The following is a 19,589-nucleotide window of genomic DNA, read 5'->3' as shown; positions in this document are numbered from 1 at the left end:
CAATTTCCTTAGACATGAAAGCACAAATCGCAAAGATAAAATTTAACCAACCACATTAGATACCAAAAAGAGGAAAAGAAATCAGTTTTGTAGAACACTTTTCCCTTTTTATAAGTTTCTTTATTTTCTCTCGAGGAACAATGTTATTCCACAGCCTTCAATAGTGGAGTAGGCAAATCTTTCTCTTTACACTCACTATTAACGTGTGGATCAATACAGCCATATGCATTTTTCCTTCTGAATGTCAAGTTGAGTTACTGCAATATGGCACAATACAATAGAGATTAGCTGTATGAAACAGAACAGCATGGCTGATTCAGAGTTTGTTCTCTTGAGGTCAATAAATACATTTAACATTGTCAAGCATTCAAAAGATAAAATCAATTATACAGCATAAACTTGAGTTCAGTTTTTAACCTTGCTTTCCAGAGGGTGAAGAACCTTCATGTGTCAAAAATCTCTAAAGGACAGATTCCTATAAAAGAAAAAAATACTAATTTAAAATTTTACAACTCAAATATATATATATTTTTACCATATACAAAATGTATTCCAGGGTTAGTATATGCAAGATAAAAAAAGTTTTCCAACTTCTCAAAACTCAGGAATAAAATAACCTACAATCTTGTTATTTTATTGCTATTAAAATGTTTGAGGGGATTGTAGAAGTTACTGGCTAAAATGAGACTTGAGATTTAAGTGATAACATTGAGTTCTTCATTACAATAAATAGATTAAGGGAAACTTTTTAACAAAACTGCAAGGTTTTCCACTTGTTTATTAAATTTGCACAAACTCTGCTGTTTTTACCCTTCTTTTGCCACCTTCATTGTTTTCCTTCATTGTAAACCATGCTACAAAACTAAGAGAATTGAATATATAGTTAGTCAAGAATATTCAGAGTTTATATGAATAAAGAAAGTTCCATAAAAACCTAATTGAAATGGAATAACGGAAAACCATAATATTCATTAGGACTCATTCTCTTTTAGGCTCTTGGTACATACTTATTTTTTGTAACTTTAAAAAATAAATCTTTGTAATTTTAATAATTTTATATGTATTTAATATTCATATATAAATATACATTTATATAAATACATTTAATATTACATAATTATATATACTTTTATAATTTTTGTAATTTTTAGATAAAAGTATTACATGTACCTGATGGTAACGTGATTTATTTTCAAAAACATGTACGTTAAACACATAGCCAACTAAAATTTTTCACTTGTGAACTAACAAATTTTCAATAATCAAATGTAAGGTCTGCCCTAGATTAGACAAAACAGTTTAGGTTTTAAAAATATATGTTTTATGACTGCATATGTTCTCTGATTATCTCAAAATGTTTGTTTATAAATGAGGAGAAGAATATTCTGAGAATTCCATCATTTGATTTGATGTACTATTATGAAACATAAATCCAGCCTAAAAATCAAATATTAAAATTCTAGGTTGTGACTAGGGAATTATTGCTAAAAAGATAAAAATCAGAGTAGGCACTAAATATACTAATTCCCATTTCTTCCTCTGTAAAATTAAGTGGTTAGATGAGATGATAGATAGTAGGGCCTTTTACAGTTCTCACTCTGGGCACTGGAAACCAGTACTGGTTTTAAAATGTGCTTACTTTATTGAAAGATGAGATCATTCAACACAAACCTGAACTACTTTTCTTTCCATATTTTTACTTCTTTTCAAATGCTCTAGAGCTCTGTCAGCTTAGAAAAGTTGGTCTAGAACAAAATTTTTCTCAGAAGCATAATCATGGGAAAGGAACTTCTGGATCTCTCTTTTAGGTTTTCAAAGGGAAAAGGAAGTCTGCCACAGGGATTTGTAGGTAAAGACAGGAAAAATAACTTTTTTACAGAATTCATGAAAGGAAGTTGTTCCTAGCCTTGTATAGCTTATAAAAATAACTAAGGAATTAAGGTAAAAAGGAGAGATAGTCTGAGGTTAATCTGGTGCTTTTCAGTGGGAATAAAAACTTTACTAAGTAATGATTTAGATATAAAATACCTACTTATTACTCTCCAATCCATTAATTTATATGCAAATCAAATAAATGGTCATTTACTTGGTATGAATTCTTCTCAGAAATCTGTTCTGTGTTCTTATTCTTAAAGATGTTTGAAAATATATTCCCTTGACTATTTGTCCTGTTATGTTACCAGAGTGATATGTACATGTATCCATATTCAATGACATTGAAATAATTAGCTGGGGATTTATAATGAAAGTAAGTTAATAAAAGAATGACAGTTAAAAATAAGTATAGATATATGTACACATGTGTATATACACATACACACAAATCAATCAGTGCTTTAACAAATAAAAACCATTTATGGCAAAATTTAGATACCACAAAGCATTTTATTTGCTTCAATATCTTAAGACATACATTGTAATTATCAGTATATTTTTGGTTTCTATACAAATACAGCCCTGCAATCATGACATAATTTAAACAATCGTTAGCAATAATATGCTGTTTCTTGGCTTTCCTACCTCCCCTAAACGTTCAGTGTACATCTTCATGTGTTTTTCCACAAGAATGGATCCTTGAACCACTTACTCTTCCAGTGATCTGTCTAGGCCTCGATCAGGGGATCGATGAAGGGCACGGTCAGGCGAATGACACTTGGGTGTCGGTTTTATCGTAGAGCTCACGTGATAATAATTGGTAGAAGTATAATTCTGGCGGCGAAGTTCTTGTACAGCCCGTTCTCTAAGAGATAATTGTGATATTTTAACATTTTATATACAATTGGACTACTAGCTTCATGATAAATTATAACTCAGATCGTATCTTAAGATCTACTCATCTTGAATTTCTCTAACTCCACTGTTTCTACCAAAACAATACTTTGAAGGATGGTTATCAACTTACCTTTCAAAGCGCTCTGTCCCTAGCTGTCTTTTTGTAATATCTAGATCAGCTTCCAGCTGTGTTACTGCATTTCTGAACTGGGCAACGTCCCGACTTTGGATGGCCCTATGTCAAAAAGTTAAAGGAGATATGACAGAGCTGAAAATACTGCTAATTCCTACAGTACATGTAAAATATGTGGTTAATGATCTCCCACTTATATCCACACTAAAATGAATCATTCGCTTTCCATGTTCCTATTTTATATGGTATGATGTATACACACCCACAATTTAAAAATACAGAATATATGACACAGAAAAATGGTCTACTTGAGAGATCTGGAGTCCAATTCTAGCTCCACTAATGACAATTTCTTGATGCCTCAAGTTCTTCATCAGGGAAATGTGGATAATGCCACTTGTACCATCTATCTCAAGTAATAACTACAAATGTCACATTGAAAGTAAAACCATTACATAAATGCAAGATGGTATTAATATTATTAACTCCAATTTACCCGCTGCTTAATATGCCATTAATACCAACTCCTAATAGGTTTATCGCATTCACCAGTGAAAGTCATTATTGTAAAACATATCTTAGCAACTTTAAAATATTTAAATGTACTTAAATAGGACACACATTTTGATTTAAATTTTACTCTCCTTTGAAGAATTCATCAGTTTTTGTGGGTTCAATTATGACTTCAACATCTCACTCTATAAATATGTATATACAGTATATATATATATATATATATATATATATATATATGCATATATATGTATATGTAGCCCTTATCTAATCTCTCTTCCCTTTTCCAGCTCCATACCTCTAACTGCCTGATGGACTTCTTCATTTAGCTTCTTTCACAGGCATCTCAAATTCACTATGTCCAGAATTATCATCTTTATCCCCAAACCTAACATTCTTCTAAAATTCCATTTCTATTGAGGGCACAATTAACTGTCCAGTCATTTAGGTTCACAACCTTCAGCTTCCTTCTCCCTCACTCAACTCAGCTGCCAAGTCTTGTGGATTCTATCTCCACACCTGTTCTGCATTCATCTGCTTTTTCTCTTCTTGCAGACTCTACACCTTTCACCTAGATTATTGCAATAGGATCCTAAATACCCATTCTGCTTCTAGTCTCTTTCCTCTATGGTCCGTCCTACATAGAAATGCCAAACTGATATTCTTAAGACATAAATCTGATCATACAACAACTCTGTTTAGATACTTTTAAGATCATAGATAATACAGCTGAAATGAATCTCAGAGGTCATTTTCTCCAACTCCCTTTTTTAAAGCCCAAAGAAGTTATGTGAGTGAATGTCCCAAGGTCACCTAAATCATTTAAGAGCTGGGATTTGACTCTTGGTCCTCCGGCTTCAGAGACTGTGCTTTTTCCATTGTACCAATATTATACCCTTATTGCCTTTAGGAAAAAAAAATACTAAACTCTTGTCCTGATATTAAAAGGTCTTGACAGTATGGCTTTCACTTACTTTTTAGTCATATTTCATATTCTTTCCCTTCATGTAATTAATGTTTGAACTGCCCTTCTCCATGACTTTTTGTCTTCAGCCTCTGTGCCTTGGTACATGTGGTATGTGGTCCGTTCTGTCTGACAGGTGCTGCCCCTGGAGAATCCCTAGCTTTCTTCAGAGCTCAGGGGCCGCATTCTACAGAGGTCTGTCTTTCCTGATCCCCCTCAGCTATCTGTTCTCTCCCCATCTTCAAATTACTTCACATTTATTTATTTGCATATATGTTCTTGACTCCTAGGAGTAGGTGAGTTCCTAAAGAGGACTATTTTGTTTTTTCTATTTGTCTCCAGTGTCTTACATAAACAGGCACTTAATGAATGTTGCTGAATGAAAGTATATTTGGATGATTTTATTGATGCATACAGAATGTGAAATAAAATTTTAAAAACTAAATCTTATCAATTTAAGTGAATTCTTCAATACATAATTACAAATATGTATATAGATGTATGTACATCTATAAACATATATATACATATCACATATATATATATATAATTACTATACTGGTTATAAGACTAAATCCCTGTGGCCTAGGTTCTATATGTTAGGGGGAGAACATGGATGCTAGTACAAACTAGCAGGCAGCTAGGTGGCACAATGGGTAGAGAGCACTGGACTTGGAGTGAGGAAGACTTAAGTTCAAATCTGATTTCAGACACTTCCTAGCTGTGTGAGCCTGGACCAGTGACTTAACTTCTGTCTACCTCAGTTCCCTTATCTGGAAAATGAGGAAAATAGCACCTGCCTTCCAGGATTGTTGAGGGATAAAATGAGATACTATCTGTAAAGTAAGTACTTAATAAATGCCTGTTGAACAAAAATCCAAAAACTATATTTCAGCCTCTCCCCTTTGTACCCTCAATTATGTAACACAAACTGCTGAAACCTAGACCTCTTAGGTAAATAAAAAAAGTTTATCATCTTTAGTCATTCTATCAATTATTCTATCAATAGTATGCACCTGCATATCAAAATAGACATGGTCGGCTAAAATTGGGAGTATTCCCAATGTTACCACATCCCCATCTGTCAGCTGTTATTTGTTAGCTGACAACTAAGATATCAAAATAAGAAAAAGAGCTAAGATGAATGTCATGGTTGTAAGTCATGGTTGCCAGGTATTCAGGGTACTAAAATAGCCTGAAAGCAGTCACTAAAATGAATAGTGTCACTGACCCCACAATCATGTTCCCATGCCATGCCATATTTCTATTCATACCTAAACTAGGGCGAACAGAAAACAGAGGGCCAATATTGAGGCTGAATAAAGAATGGGACTGTGGGCTAAGAGTAGAGTCTTGTGAAAAGTGGTCATGTTACCTTCAGCTATGTAGAGAAAACATCTTTGGTATAATCACAGGGGGTTGAGGGACAAAAGACTAGAGACTCTGTACTGTGCCAAGCAGCTTATATATACTATGAATACTAAAATTCTTCTGGCAGCCCAAAGATGCTGCCATGTATACAAATGGAAAGACAAAATATCAGGGATAGGTCCACACATATAAAAAATCTTCAGATCTGAAAATGCTTAATTGTTTCAAATGAAACAGTTCTTTGAACTCACATGGAAAATGGTTTTGGTCAAACAACTGTGTACAGGGTTTGTGTCCCTTAGTTTCTCCATCTGTAAAGTGAAGGAGCTCAACTAGTTTAGCCTGAAGATCCTTCTGGCTCCAATATTCTATGACTGAATCATTTTTCAAGAATTTAGACAATCAGAAGGGGTAGTTATGTTAAGATATTCCTGACTGACTCACATTTTATTTTCAGCCAAACAAAGGTGCTCTTTTAGAAGCTGAATTTCAGATTCCTTTTCTTGAAGTGCTACTTGGGTCTGGTACTCTTTGTCTCGATTGGCCACCAGCAAAGCTTCTAGATTCTGTATGGAGATTCTATCATTCGCCATCTGATTCCTAAGAACCTCTATTTCATTTCGAGCAGCATCTAACTCATTCTCCACCTGTACAGTAATAGGAAGATATTTAAACTTATTCCCATCCATTTATTTAAGTGATACACTATGTGGGTACACTTTTAGCATCATGTGTACACTGAATACTGCTTCGTTTTCTTCTATTTCAAAATATGGCCTACTTCTCTCCTTCTATATTTGCAAGGTACATCAGACTCTGAAGAAATGAAGAACGGAAAAAAATCCCCTCCCCAATTCCCTGATCAAATCAGACTTATTACTAATTTGAAACAAAGACTCACTGACCAGAAGTTGGAAATCTATACCCATTTCCAGTTTTTATGTTCTTCTGTAATTTTGTATTTATTATTATATCTCTATGAAACCAATGTAGTTCTACCTTGGGAAAAATAATTTGAGGAAGATACACATGGTCCCTAGCTACCCCCTGGGACTGTAGTAATTCATTCTTTTACAGGTGAGAATTGAAATTAATTTCATATTTCCTTAATTCTACATGTATTTATGATAGTTTCTCCTCTAAGTGCTTTGTTAAGCCAGCTATCTGCACTGTGGCCAAAACATGGCATACTGTTTCCTTAGAAAATGTTGCTAGGTTCTAAGATCTGTCACAAACTAATATACTACATTATAAAAACCCACTGCCATCAGTTATAAATTAAGATATTCTCTAAAACTTTTCTAACACAATTTCTAAACAAACTGTTATATAATACCTTGCCCCAACTAGAAATTAAGCTGCTTCAAAAACATCCTCTCAGTATTCCTCCAAAGTAGATAAAAGGGAGATTTAGTATATTTATTTTAAAGACAGCAAACTGAAACCACAAAGGGACCAGGAATCCCTGACTATATGGATATTAAATTATTTGAATATGCCTGCCTAAGTTATATATCAATATGCTTTCTTCTCTTGCATTTAAATGACAAAATCACAGCTAGAGAGATACTTTGTCTTTGTCCTATCACCCCTAGTTCTCTTTAAAGATAAAAAAGTACTTCACTGAATATGTAAAAATTATCTTATAAAATAAGTTTAAATGTATGAGAAAAACACAATTGAATGCATAATATAAGTGATAGAACCTTTAGATAGGGGAGAAAAGTACCTAAAATACAACTACAAAACTTCATCTAGGTGGATTAATTTCCTTAGACATTTAGTCCTTGAGAGGTAAAAATACCAGTATTCTGTAATTTCACACAAATTCCAAATAAAAATTAGCAAAGGACTAACAAGAACCAGAGGAAGTACACTTACACTCAGTTGAATTGCTGCTTTATTAGTTCTCTAGTTTTAGATTTAATATCCAGTGTGCTATCCATTTATTAACTGCATATTTTAGTTCATGTAGGGATATGTCTCTTTTTGTACTTATTCAGATATATGAATGTCCCAGCTAAAGACTAAACTAGGTTAATGTACTTATAACAGGGAATAGCTATCAGCACATTCATTAGCTAGAACTGAATGTTCTAAGGGAATAAGCATTTAACACCTTTAAAAAGATATTGGGCCTCTCTGAGAATTGCCCTTCCATTAAAACATCTATTCAAGCCCCTGTTAGAAAAAAAAAAAAGACAAGGAATTCTCATTTATTTAAGAAACTCAAGCATGTATTACTTTTACTAAAAGACAATACTGACTAAAGTTAAGGAGACCTGAGTTTGAAAAAAATGGCTTTAAACCAAAGTGTAGACATGACTAAACGATTTACTAATAGCTGTTCCCTGTTCATAGACATTAGCCCAGATGTGTGAAACATAAAGCTTTATTTATTCCTTACACATCAAAGGGATTTATTTAATTTTTATGAAAATTATTTCCACTCATTTAACAATAAATTATAATTTTTATTATAATAATATTATATAATCAAAATTATATACCAGTTGTTAAAGATTCTCTTCTGGTTAATGTATCACGTTCCCTTAAATTTCTCTGAATGAAAATAAATTCAAATGACAAATTTAAAATAAGATTTCACTTGAAATCTTAATAAATAAAGAACATAGGTTCTTGAGTTATTTGAGAAACAGCAGAGAAAACTGAACTTATGGGCCTTAAAAATACAGTTCTATGGTTGAAAGGCATCTCTTAATGTTTGGATGCAAAACATAAATCTTTATAAAACGAAATTTCATTTTCCTAAGAAGGCTAGAGTCCCTTAGATTCTTCAGAGAACATATTCAATATAAACAAATAATTGTTCTTAATGTCTGTCTTAAATACCATATCTGTTTCTTGATCTTTGGCAATAAGCTGTCGACTGAGTAGTTCTTTGCTAGAGTCCAGTTTGATACAAAGTTCCCGTGTGGAAGACAAATCTGCAAGGGTAGAGACTTTTTCAAACTGAACCTTCTGAAGCTCCTCTTCCATCTTTAAAAGGGATTTGTGCAAAGTAGAAACCTGAGACTTGTACAACCTTTCTGCATTTAAGTGCTGGCAGGACAAGATGACTGAGTTAGTCACAGAGAAATAACAATTTGATCCAAAAAAGAAAGGAGGGAGGGAGGGAGGGAGAGAGGGAGAGAGGGAGAGGGAGAGAGGGAGAGGGGGGAGGAGGAGAGAGAGATTTGGAGAGGGGGAGAGAGAGAGAGGGGGAGAGAGGGAGAGAGGGAGAGGGGGAGAGAGGGAGGGGGAGAGAGAGAGAGAGGGAGAGAGGGAGGGGGGAGAAAGGGAAAGGGGAGGGACAGAGGGGGGAAGAGAGGGGGGAGGAGAGGGAAGGAGGAGGGAGGAACATAGCAGAGAAAAGCAACTGGCATTTAGGAAACAAAATACAGTAAAACTTTTTTTTTTTTAACCAATACTACAAGGTGCATTCTGTGATATGTAGATAGTACATTCATAACATCACAGAAAAAGGTGAACTAGAATCTTTAAGCTTTTTATAGAAACTCTGGAGTCAGGGTTTGGGTTGTTCTTTTTTTGAAGGCCTGAAATAAAACCTGCACTTTTAAAAGCTTTCAATTCTAAGTCTAGATGCTTGATCATATTGGCTACACTGTCAGAGTCTTGACCGGGTGTTTTGTGGTATAATTATTATTATTTTTTAAATATTGCCTTCTCACATCCATAACACCCAGTTCTCCATGTCAGTCACAGTGATGCTGATCTTATTACCATAAACAAGAGGTGGATAGCTCTCTAGTGCTTGCTATCCGATGAAAATCAAGGACCTGGGTTGCTGTCAATTGTCATTGTTATGTTTGACAGTCTGTTAAAAACTTCAGCATAATGTTAAAAGTCAAGTGCTTTCAAATGTTTAAGAATGCTGAGGAGTCATACTCATTTAGTTATTTTCAGAAATTTTTTTCTACAAAGACTAATAGTAACACAGAGGATGAAATTCAACAATGGATGTGAAAATACTTTCAAGACTATGAAATACAATATAAATCTAAAGTACTATTATCCTAACAATAGCTGCACCTGGGAGTAGTTCTCTAGTCACAACTTAATTTCTGCCCTCAAGAGAAAAATTAAAGAATTAGTCTGCTGGCTTAAGAGTTTGGAAGCATTGCAAAACATTATTTAGGTATAATTCAAGATCGACCTCTGACACATGTTCCCAGCTTACTTGCTCAACCTCTCTACTGAGCGAGTCCACTTTTTCTTTTAGTCTGTTACCCTCTGCCTCTGCACTTAAAAGTTCCAGTTTGAGAGTGTTGTTCTCTGCCTCTGTTTGGCGGGCTTTGGCTTCCCAGCTTTCAGCCTGTTCAACAGCCTTTCGAAGGTCTTCCATGAGTTGCCGGTTCTCAGCCTCCTGAAATAAATCATCTTGGGTTTTAGTTGTAAGAATGTGAAATAACAAAAAGTTGACGCTTAAGTCAGATAATTAACATGATGTGTCAGGGCTATGCTGAGGAAAAGAGGCAAGGTTCAACCATTAGTCTTCTATATAGTATAATCACAGATGTAAATACCAGTTAAGCAACCTGTATATTCCACGGGATGCTGGGGACATGAAACCTGCTGCTGGAAAACTAATTGCAATTAAAGGATAAAATACTATGAGTATTATTCTTAAATCTAGACCATACAAAAATATTTAGAGCAGCTCTTTTTGTGGTGACCAACAACTGGAAATTGAGAGGATGTCCATCAATTGGGGAACCTGAACAAGTTGTGGTATATGAATGTAATGGAATACTATTGTTCTATAAGAAATGATGAGCAGGCAGATTTCAGACAAACCTGGAAAGACTTATCTGAACTGATGCTGAGTGAAGTGAGCAGAGGCAGCAGAACATTGTACACAGTAACAGCAACATTGCTCAGGGACCGACTGATAGACTTTAACTCTTCTCAGCAATGCAAGGACCTAAGACAACTCCAAAGGACTCATGATGGAAAATGCTATCCACATCCAGAGAAAGAACTATGGAGTCTTAATAGAGATTGAAGCACACTATTTTCTTTTTTGTTTGTTTGTTTTTTCTTTCTTGTGGTTTTTCCCTTTTGTTCTAATTCTTCTATAAGACGTGACTAATGTAAAAATATATTTAATAAGAATGTATATGTAGAGCCTGTATCAGATTGCACACCATCTTAGGGAAGTGGGAGGGGAGGGAGGTGGAGAAAATGTAAAACTTATGGAAGTGAATGTTGAAAACTAAAAATTAATTAATTAATTAAAAATGAGAGAGTTAGGAAAAGAAAATCTAGACAAACACTTGCTACTTGTACTTCTTCCAGATGAAATTACTTTATGTGGCTCCTCTGTTCCCATCCACAGGCCCAGGGTGGCCATGCCCTGGGAATGGTGTTTATTCTTGCAAAGAAACACACAACAGGCTTCCTGGCTGAGGCAGAAATCACTTAGGATTAAAGGCATACTTGTCACTGCTACTTTGTGACTATTATCTTGGATGGTGGATGAGTTTCTGTCCTGTTGTGCTATGATCCTAAGGTATTTAAGATCATATGATAATAAGGCCAGAGCTAGCCAAGATTTAATCCACCTTCATTTTAGAGATGAAAAAAGAAGCTGAAGGTGAAGAGATTTGCCCAAAGCAAGTAGCAATTGTCACTTACAATGTGGCTCAAGGGCGTATGTGGCTGTAAAAGGAGGTTGGCTGGTCATGTGGTAAGAGCAAAGGCTAACAGATAAACTAACTTCCCCTAATGGGGCAGTACTATCCATTAAATATTAAAAGACAGAGGATGCTGGGAAGATGGTGAAATAAGTCAGGAAATTACCTGATTCTTGCAAATTCCCCCCCAAACAATTTAAAATAATGCTTCAAAGCAAACTTTAGTGAGGCAGAAATAACCAAAAGTTGGGATAAAGCAGTTGTCCAGCCTAAAACAACCTAGGAGGACATTAGGAAATACCTGACCTCCTGGGGATAGTGATCTGGCCTGACTGAAGTACAGATACCTTGGGGCAGATACCACTAAATGGACAAACAACAAGTCCTCAGGGTGGCTGTATCAGGGGCAGCCTCAGCTTGAGGAACTTTTGCCCCATGGACAGTGTGGAGGTCAGACTGCTGATTGGGGAAGACTGTAGAGCCCTCCATTGTCACCAGACTTGGGGCTCAGGTGCACTGACCAGAAGCAGTCCCAGGGTATAACTGTGGGCAAAGAGGAGTGAGCACACATGGGTGAGTGCGGACTGGGCAGGGCAGGGCAGGGCCCCTACTGGCTGTGGTAGCTCCCAGCAGAGCAGAATCCCTGGTTTTGGTTCTAGGATAGAGAGATGAACTGAAGCTTGCAGCCACAGGAGGGACCACAAAGAGTAAGAATGTTCATGGTGAGAACATTGCTGAGGACTGTAGCTAAGTGGAAGAGAAAAGTACCCGAGGTCAGGCCCCAGGGATACAACTCAGAAAACAACAGCAGGAAGAACCTGAAGCTTGAAACATTATGCTCCACAACTCAGGACTAGAGCTTGCCTCTAACACAAAGTTAATAGCCAGGAAATAAGCCACTTTAAAAAATGAGTAAGCAAAAGAGAAAGAACCCAACTATAGCTAGCTACTACAGTGACCTAGAGAAAATCTGGGCTCAAACTCAGAAAAAGACAGAGAAATCAAAACAACTACTTCTACTTCAAAGAGAAATGTAAAATGATCACAAGACCAAAAAGAGTTCTTAGAAGAGCTTAAAAAGGAATTAAAAAAATCAAATAAGAGAAGTTGAAGAAAAATTAGAAAAAAAAAAGAGTAATGCAAGAAAATCAAAAAAATTATGAAAAGAAAGTCAACCAATTAAAAAAAATTCAAAGACTTACAGAAGAAAGTAACTCCTTAAAAATTAGAATTGGGCAAAGAAAAACTAGTGATTTCATAAGACACCAAGAAATAATAAAACAAAATCAAAAGAATGAAAAAAATAAGAGAATATGAAATATCTCATTAGAAAAACTGACATGGAGGACGGATCAAGGAGAGACAATATAAGAACTGTTGGACTATCTGAAAGTTATGATCAAAAAAAGAGTCTAGACACTATACTTCTGTAACTCTTAAGAATGTGGTAATTACTAGGGTAGTTTGAAAGGGCAATCATAGATACAATGCTTGGGGTTGAGTTCAGTATGATGGGATGATTCTAAAAACTAAAATTGGGTAGGGAGAGGTAAAATGGAGCAATTATCTCATACAAACGAGGTGTGAATGGAAGAACTGTTACAGTGGAGGGCAGAAGGGAGTGAAGGGCTGGTAGTACTAGAATACAATTCTCATCAGAACATCAGGTTAAAAAGGTAATGACATATACATCTAGAAGGATATAAGTCTTCCTAGCCTACAGAGAAATAGGAGGGTGAGGGTACAGGATAAAGGAGGGACTATTGAAAGGATGTGCAGATCAAAAAACAGGAGAATAGGGGACAGGACAATGGAGGGTCTCTTAAAAGGGTGGTTAGGTTAAGGAATAGGAGGGCAAGGGGAAAGGATGGGCGGGGATGCTTAGAAGGGGTGTGGATTAGGGAGGCAGTGGCCAAGTTAGACATATGAGGAGTGATAAGTTAAAAAGGGAAGGAGAGAAAGATAAACAGTGAGGAAAAATAGGATGGAGGGAAATACACAATTAATAATTATAATTTTAAATATGAATGGGATGAACTCACTCATAAAATGGAAATGGATAGCAGAATGTATTAAAAACCAGAATCTGACAATAAGTTGTTTACAAGAAACACATTTAAAAATGAGAAATTCATGGGAGGAGCCAAGATGGCAGCTGGAAAGCAGGGACTTGCTTAAGTTCTCCCCCAAATCCCTCCAAACACCTGTAAAAAATGGCTCTGAAAAAATTTTAGAGCTGTGGAACCCACAAAATAGCAGAGGGAAACAGGTCTCCAGCCCAGGAGAGCCTGGATGATGGTTGGGAAGGGTCTATCGCGGAGTGCAGCCAGCGGTGGGCCGCACCAGGACAGACCAGACCGGGAGTTAGCTGCCCAGAACAGGCCTTAGGGCCATGAATCATTGAGCTGTGGCAGTTACCAGACTTCTCAACCCACAAACGCCAAAGAGCAGGTTAGTGGGTAACTGCGGGATCAAGGTGAGAGCGGTCCAGCCCCATCCCTGAGGGTAGCGGACATGGTGCAGCAGTGGCAGTGGCAGCAGCAGGAAGCTCCTGAGGCTGCTTCCAGACCATCAGCGTTAGCTGCTTCCAGAGTCCCTGGATCACACAGTGGAAGAATCTAGCAGTGGATCAGAGAGGGAGTGCAAGGAGCACTTTGTGGACACAGAGGCAGGTTCTCTTGCTGTGCCCTGTTTGGATCTGGATTGCGGTCCTGATTGGCGGTTCTTGGGGGAGAAGGAGTGCTGTGTGGCAGAGCCTGTGGTGATGGTGGAGCAGAAGTAGCTCTGAAAACAGCAGTGCTTGAACCCTAAAGCTTGGGACAAAGTACTCTCTACAAGAAGTCATGCCCTGACAAAAAGCTCAAGGGTCAAGTAGTTGGCTGGGAACATGAACAGGCAGAGAAAACCAACTCAGACTCAAACTCAAACTCTAGATTCCTTTTTTGGTGACAAAGAAGATCAAAACACACAGCTAGAAGAAGTCAACAAAGTCAAAGAGCCTACATCAAAAGCCTCCAAGAAAAATATAAATTGGTCTCAGGCCGTGGAAGAGCTCAAAAAGGATTTGGAAAAGCAAATAAGAGAAGTAGAGGAAAAATTGGGATGAGAAATGAGAGTGATGCAAGAAAACCATGAAAAACAAGTCAATGACTTACTAAGGGAAATCCAAAAAAATGATGAAGAAAATAAGACCTTAAAGAATAGACTAACCAAATGTCAAAAGAGCTCCAAAAAGCCAATGAGGAGAAGAATGCATTGAAAGGCAGAATTAGCCAAATGGAAAAGGAGGTCCAAAAGACCACTGAAGAAAATACCACCTTAAAAATTAGATTGGAGCAAGTGGAAGCTAGTGACTTTAGGAGAAATCAAGATATTATAAAACAGAACCAAAGGAATGAAAAAATGGAAGACAATGTGAAATATCTCATTGGAAAAACCACTGACCTGGAAAATAGATCCAGGAGAGATAATTTAAAAATTATTGGACTACCTGAAAGCCATGATCAAACAAAGAGCCTAGACATCATCTTTCAAGAAATTATCAAGGAAAACTGCCCTGATATTCTAGAACCAGAAGGTAACATAGAAATTGAAAGAATCCACTGATCACCTCTTGAAAAAGATCCCCAAAAGAAAACTCCTAGGAATATTGTTGCCAAATTGCAGAGTTTCCAGGTCAAGGAGAAAATACTACAAGCAGCCGGAAAGAAACAATTTGAATACTGTGGAAACATAATCAGGATAATACAAGATCTAGCAGCTTCTGCATTAAGGGATCCGAAGGGGTTGGAATATGATATTCTGGAGGTCAAAGGAGCTAGGATTGAAACCAAGAATTACCTACCCAGCAAAACTGAGTATAATGCTCCAAGGCAAAATATGGATTTTCAATAAAATAGAGGACTTTCAAGCTTTCTCAGTGAAAAGACCAGACTTTCAAATACAAGAATCAAGAGAAACATGAACAGGTAAACAAGAAAGAGAATTCATAAGGAACTTACTAAAGTTGAACTGTTTTGTTTATGTTCCTACATGGAAAGATGATGTGTATAATTCATGAGACCTTTCTCAGTATTAGGGTGGTTGAAGGGAATATACATATATGTAGACAGAGGGCACAGGGTGAGTTGAATATGAAGGGATGGTATCTAAAAAAATAAAATTAAGGGGTGAGAGAGGAATATACTGAGAGAGGGAGCAAGGGATAGAATGGGGTAAATTATCTCACATAAAAGTGGCAAGAAAAAGCAGTTTGTTGGAAGGGAAGAGGAGGTAGGTGAGGGGGAATGAGTGAATCTTGCTCTCATCAGATTTCACTGGAGGAGGGAATAACATATACACTCAATTGGTTATCTTACTCCACAGGAAAGTAAGGGGAAGGGGATAAAAAAGGGGGGATGATAGAAAGGAAGGCAGATGGGGGAGGAGGAAATCAAAAGCAAACACTTTTGAAAAGGGACAGGGTCAAGGGAGAAAACTGAATAAAGGGGGACAGGATAGGATGGAAGGAAATATAGTTAGCCTTTCACAACATGAGTATTGTGGAAGTGTTTTACATAATGATACATGTGTGACCTATGTTGAATTGCTTGCCTTCCTAGGGAGGGTGGGTGGGGTGGGAAGCGGAGAGAGAATTTGGAAACAAGATATATAGGGAATGGGGCACAGAAATCTATCCTGCCCTACAAGAAAGTAAGGGGAAAAGGGATAGGGGTAAGGGGGAGTGGGGTGACAGAAGGGAAGGCTGGCTGGGGAATGAGGCAATCAGAATATATGCCATCTTGGAATGGGGGGGAGGGTAGAAATGGGGAGAAAATTTGTAACTCAAAATCTTGTGGAAATCAATGTTGAAAACTAAAATATTAAATAAAATGATAAAATGATAAATAAAATATCAATATAAATCAAAATAAAAAATAAAATAAAAATCATAAAAATGATAAAAAAGAGAAATTCACACAGAATAAAAATCAAGGGTTGGAGTAGAATTTAGTATGCTTCTGCTGAAGCAAAAAAAAAAAGCAGAGGTAGCAATCATCATCTCAGACAAAGTTAAAGCTAAAATAGATTTAATTAAAATAGACAAACAGTAAAGTATATTATGATAAAAGGTACTATAGATAATGAAATAATATTACCACTACACCTATATGCATTAAATGCTATAGCATCCAATTTTTTTTAAAGGAAAAGCTAAATGAATTACAAATGGAAATAGGGAACAAATAGGGACTCAACCTTCCCCTCTCAGAACTAGATAAATCTAACCAAAAAATACATAAGAAAGAAGTCAAGGAGATGAATAGAGTCTTAGATAAGCTAGAAATGATAAGATATCTGGAGAGAACTGAATGGGAATGAAAAAAATATGCCTTTTCCTCCGTGGTCCATGGTACCTTTACAAAATTGACCATATATTAGGTCATAAAAACTTTACAGATAAATGCAGAAAAGCAGAAATATCAAACGTGTCCTTTTCAGATCATAATTCAATAAAATTATATTTAATAAGGGGTCATGGAAACAGGCTAAAAATTAATTGGAGATTAAATAAATAATGAATGGGTTAAAGAACAAATCACAGAAACAACAAATAATTTTATTAAAGAGAATGAAAATGAGACAATATACTAAAGTCTATGGGATAGTAATTAGTAATCAGAGTAGCAGAGAGCAGAGTAGCAGTAATCAGAGAGAAATTTTTATATCTAAATTCTTGCATCAATAAAATAGAGAACGAGCAGATCAATAAACTGGGTATGCAATTAAAAAAAGCTTTTAGAAAAAGGACAAATTAAAAAACTCTAGTTAAACACTAAATTGGAGATCCTAAATATTGAAAGTGAGGTTAATAAAACTGAATGCAAGAAAAGAAACCTGTTGAATTAATAAATAATAAAAATAAATAATACAAATAATATATAATATATTAAATATATAATATATAAACCATTGGTTAATATTTTTAAATAGAGAGAAGAAAACCATATTACTAGTATTAAAAATGCAAAGGGTAACTATACCACTAATGAAGATGAAATCAAAGCAATTATTTGATCAATTATATGGCAATAAATTTAACAATCTAAGTGAAATTGAAGAATACTTACAAAAACATTAATTGCCTAGATTAACACAACAGGAAATAAGATATCTAAATAAACCTATTTTAGAAAAAGAAAATAAACAGGGCATAAATGAGCTTTCTAAGAAAAAAAGCATCAGTACTAGATGGATTTATAAGTCAATTCTACCAAACACTTAAACATCAACTAATTCTAATATTAAATAAATTATCTGGAATAATAGGCAAAGAAGGAGTCCTGCCAAACACCTTTTATGAAACAAATATGGTGCTGATGACTAAAATAGGAAGAGCAAAAGCAGAGAAAGAAAATTATAGACCAATTTCACTAATGAATATGGATGCAAAAATCCTAAATAAAAAATACTAGCTAAAAGACTACAACACTGTATCACAAAGATAATACATTGTGGCCAAGTGGGATTTATATGGGGAATTCAGGGATGGTTCAACATAAGGAAAACTATTAACATAATTGATTATATCAATTACAAAAATAACAAAAATGACATGATTATATTAATAGATGCAGAAAAGCACTTGCAAAGCATAGCATAAATGGCTTTTTACTTAAAATGATAAGAAGCATCTACCTAAAACCATCAGCAAGCATTATTTGTAATAAGAATAAGCTAGAAGCCTTCCCAATAAGATCAAGAGTGAAACAAGGATGCTCAATATCACTGACAGTATCCAATATTGTATGAGAAATTCTAGCAATAGCAATAAGGGAATAAAAGGAACTGAAGGAATCAGAATAGGCAACGAGGGAATAATACTATTTTGGGGTTTTTTTGCAGATAACATGATAATACACTTGGATAGAGATTCAACTAAAAAGCTAGCTGAAACAATTAATAATTTTAGCAAAGTAGCAGGATATAAAATAAACCCACATAAACCATCAGCATATGTCACCGATAAAACCCTGCAATAAGAGATAGTAAGAGATACCCCATTTAAAATACCCATAGACATCATGAAACACCTGGGCATATACCTGCCAAGACAAACCCAGGAACTACTTGAACATAATAATAAAACATTTTTATACAAATAAAGTCAGATTTATATAACTGGAGAAACATTAATTGTTCACGGGTGGGCAGAACAAAAAGACAATTCTACTTCAACTAATCTATTTATTCAACGCTATCTCAATTAAATTACAAAAAATGTATGTATGTATTTATTTTTAGTTTTCAACATACACTTCCATAAGGTTTTGAGTTCTAAATTTTCTCCCCCTCCCTCCTCTCTCCTCTTCTAAGATGGGATACAATCTGAAAGAGGCTGTACATATACATTCATATTAAACATATTTCAATATTAGTCATGTTGTAAAGAAGAATTAGAACCAATTCAATGGGAGAAACCACAAGAAAGAAGAAACAAGAAAAAAAGAAAGAGAGAAAATAGTATGCTTTGATCTCCATTCAGACTCCATAGTTCGTTTTCTGGGTGTGGATAGCATTTTCCATCATGGGTCTTTTGGAGTTGTCTTAGATTTCTAACATTGTGGAGAAGAGCTAAGTCTATTTAAGTTGGTCATCACACAATGTTACTGTGTACAATGTTCCCCTGGTTCTGCTCATTTCACTTTGCATCAGTTCATGTAAGTCTTTCCAGGTTTTTCTGAAGTCCACCTGTTCATCATTTCTTATAGCACAATACTATTCCATTACATTCATATACCACAACTTATTCAGCCATTCCCCAATTGATGGGCATCCCCTCAATTTCCAGTTCTTTGCCCCCACAAAAAAAGCTGCTATAAATATTTTTGTACATGTGGGTCTTTTTCCCATTTTTGTGATCTCTTTGGGATATAGACCTAGAAGTGGTATTTCTCGGTCAAAAGGTATGCACAGTAAAAAGTTATTTTATTGAGATAGAAAAAAATAATAAAATTCATTTAGAAGAATAAAAGACTATCAAAGGAATTAATGAAAAAATGTAAAGGAAGGAGATTTAGCAATACCAGAGATTAAACTACATTATATGGCAGTAATTATCAAAATTATTTGGTACTGGCTAAGCAACAGAAAGGTAGATCAGTGGAACAGACCAGACATACACAGTAGTAAATAATTA

General features: G+C 35.5%; 1 protein-coding gene across 1 annotated transcript in view; it reads right to left on the bottom strand.

Moving 5' to 3' along the window:
• Positions 1-214: 214 nt before the first annotated feature.
• The window catches only part of TSGA10 (testis specific 10), a 72,170-nt gene continuing 52,795 nt past the window's right edge, over positions 215-19,589 (bottom strand). Inside the window, exons 13-18 of the mRNA XM_036745338.1 lie at positions 9,955-10,140; positions 8,607-8,816; positions 6,198-6,400; positions 2,903-3,007; positions 2,588-2,740; positions 215-475 (exon numbers count right to left, since the gene is read on the bottom strand). Coding sequence (XP_036601233.1) covers positions 451-475; positions 2,588-2,740; positions 2,903-3,007; positions 6,198-6,400; positions 8,607-8,816; positions 9,955-10,140 — 882 coding nt within the window. The 3' untranslated portion in view covers positions 215-450. The remainder of the gene's footprint in view (positions 476-2,587; positions 2,741-2,902; positions 3,008-6,197; positions 6,401-8,606; positions 8,817-9,954; positions 10,141-19,589) is intronic.

Source organism: Trichosurus vulpecula, chromosome 2, assembly GCF_011100635.1.
Source record: "Trichosurus vulpecula isolate mTriVul1 chromosome 2, mTriVul1.pri, whole genome shotgun sequence".
NCBI lineage: Eukaryota > Metazoa > Chordata > Mammalia > Diprotodontia > Phalangeridae > Trichosurus > Trichosurus vulpecula.
This window is presented reverse-complemented; position numbering and strand designations above follow the sequence as displayed.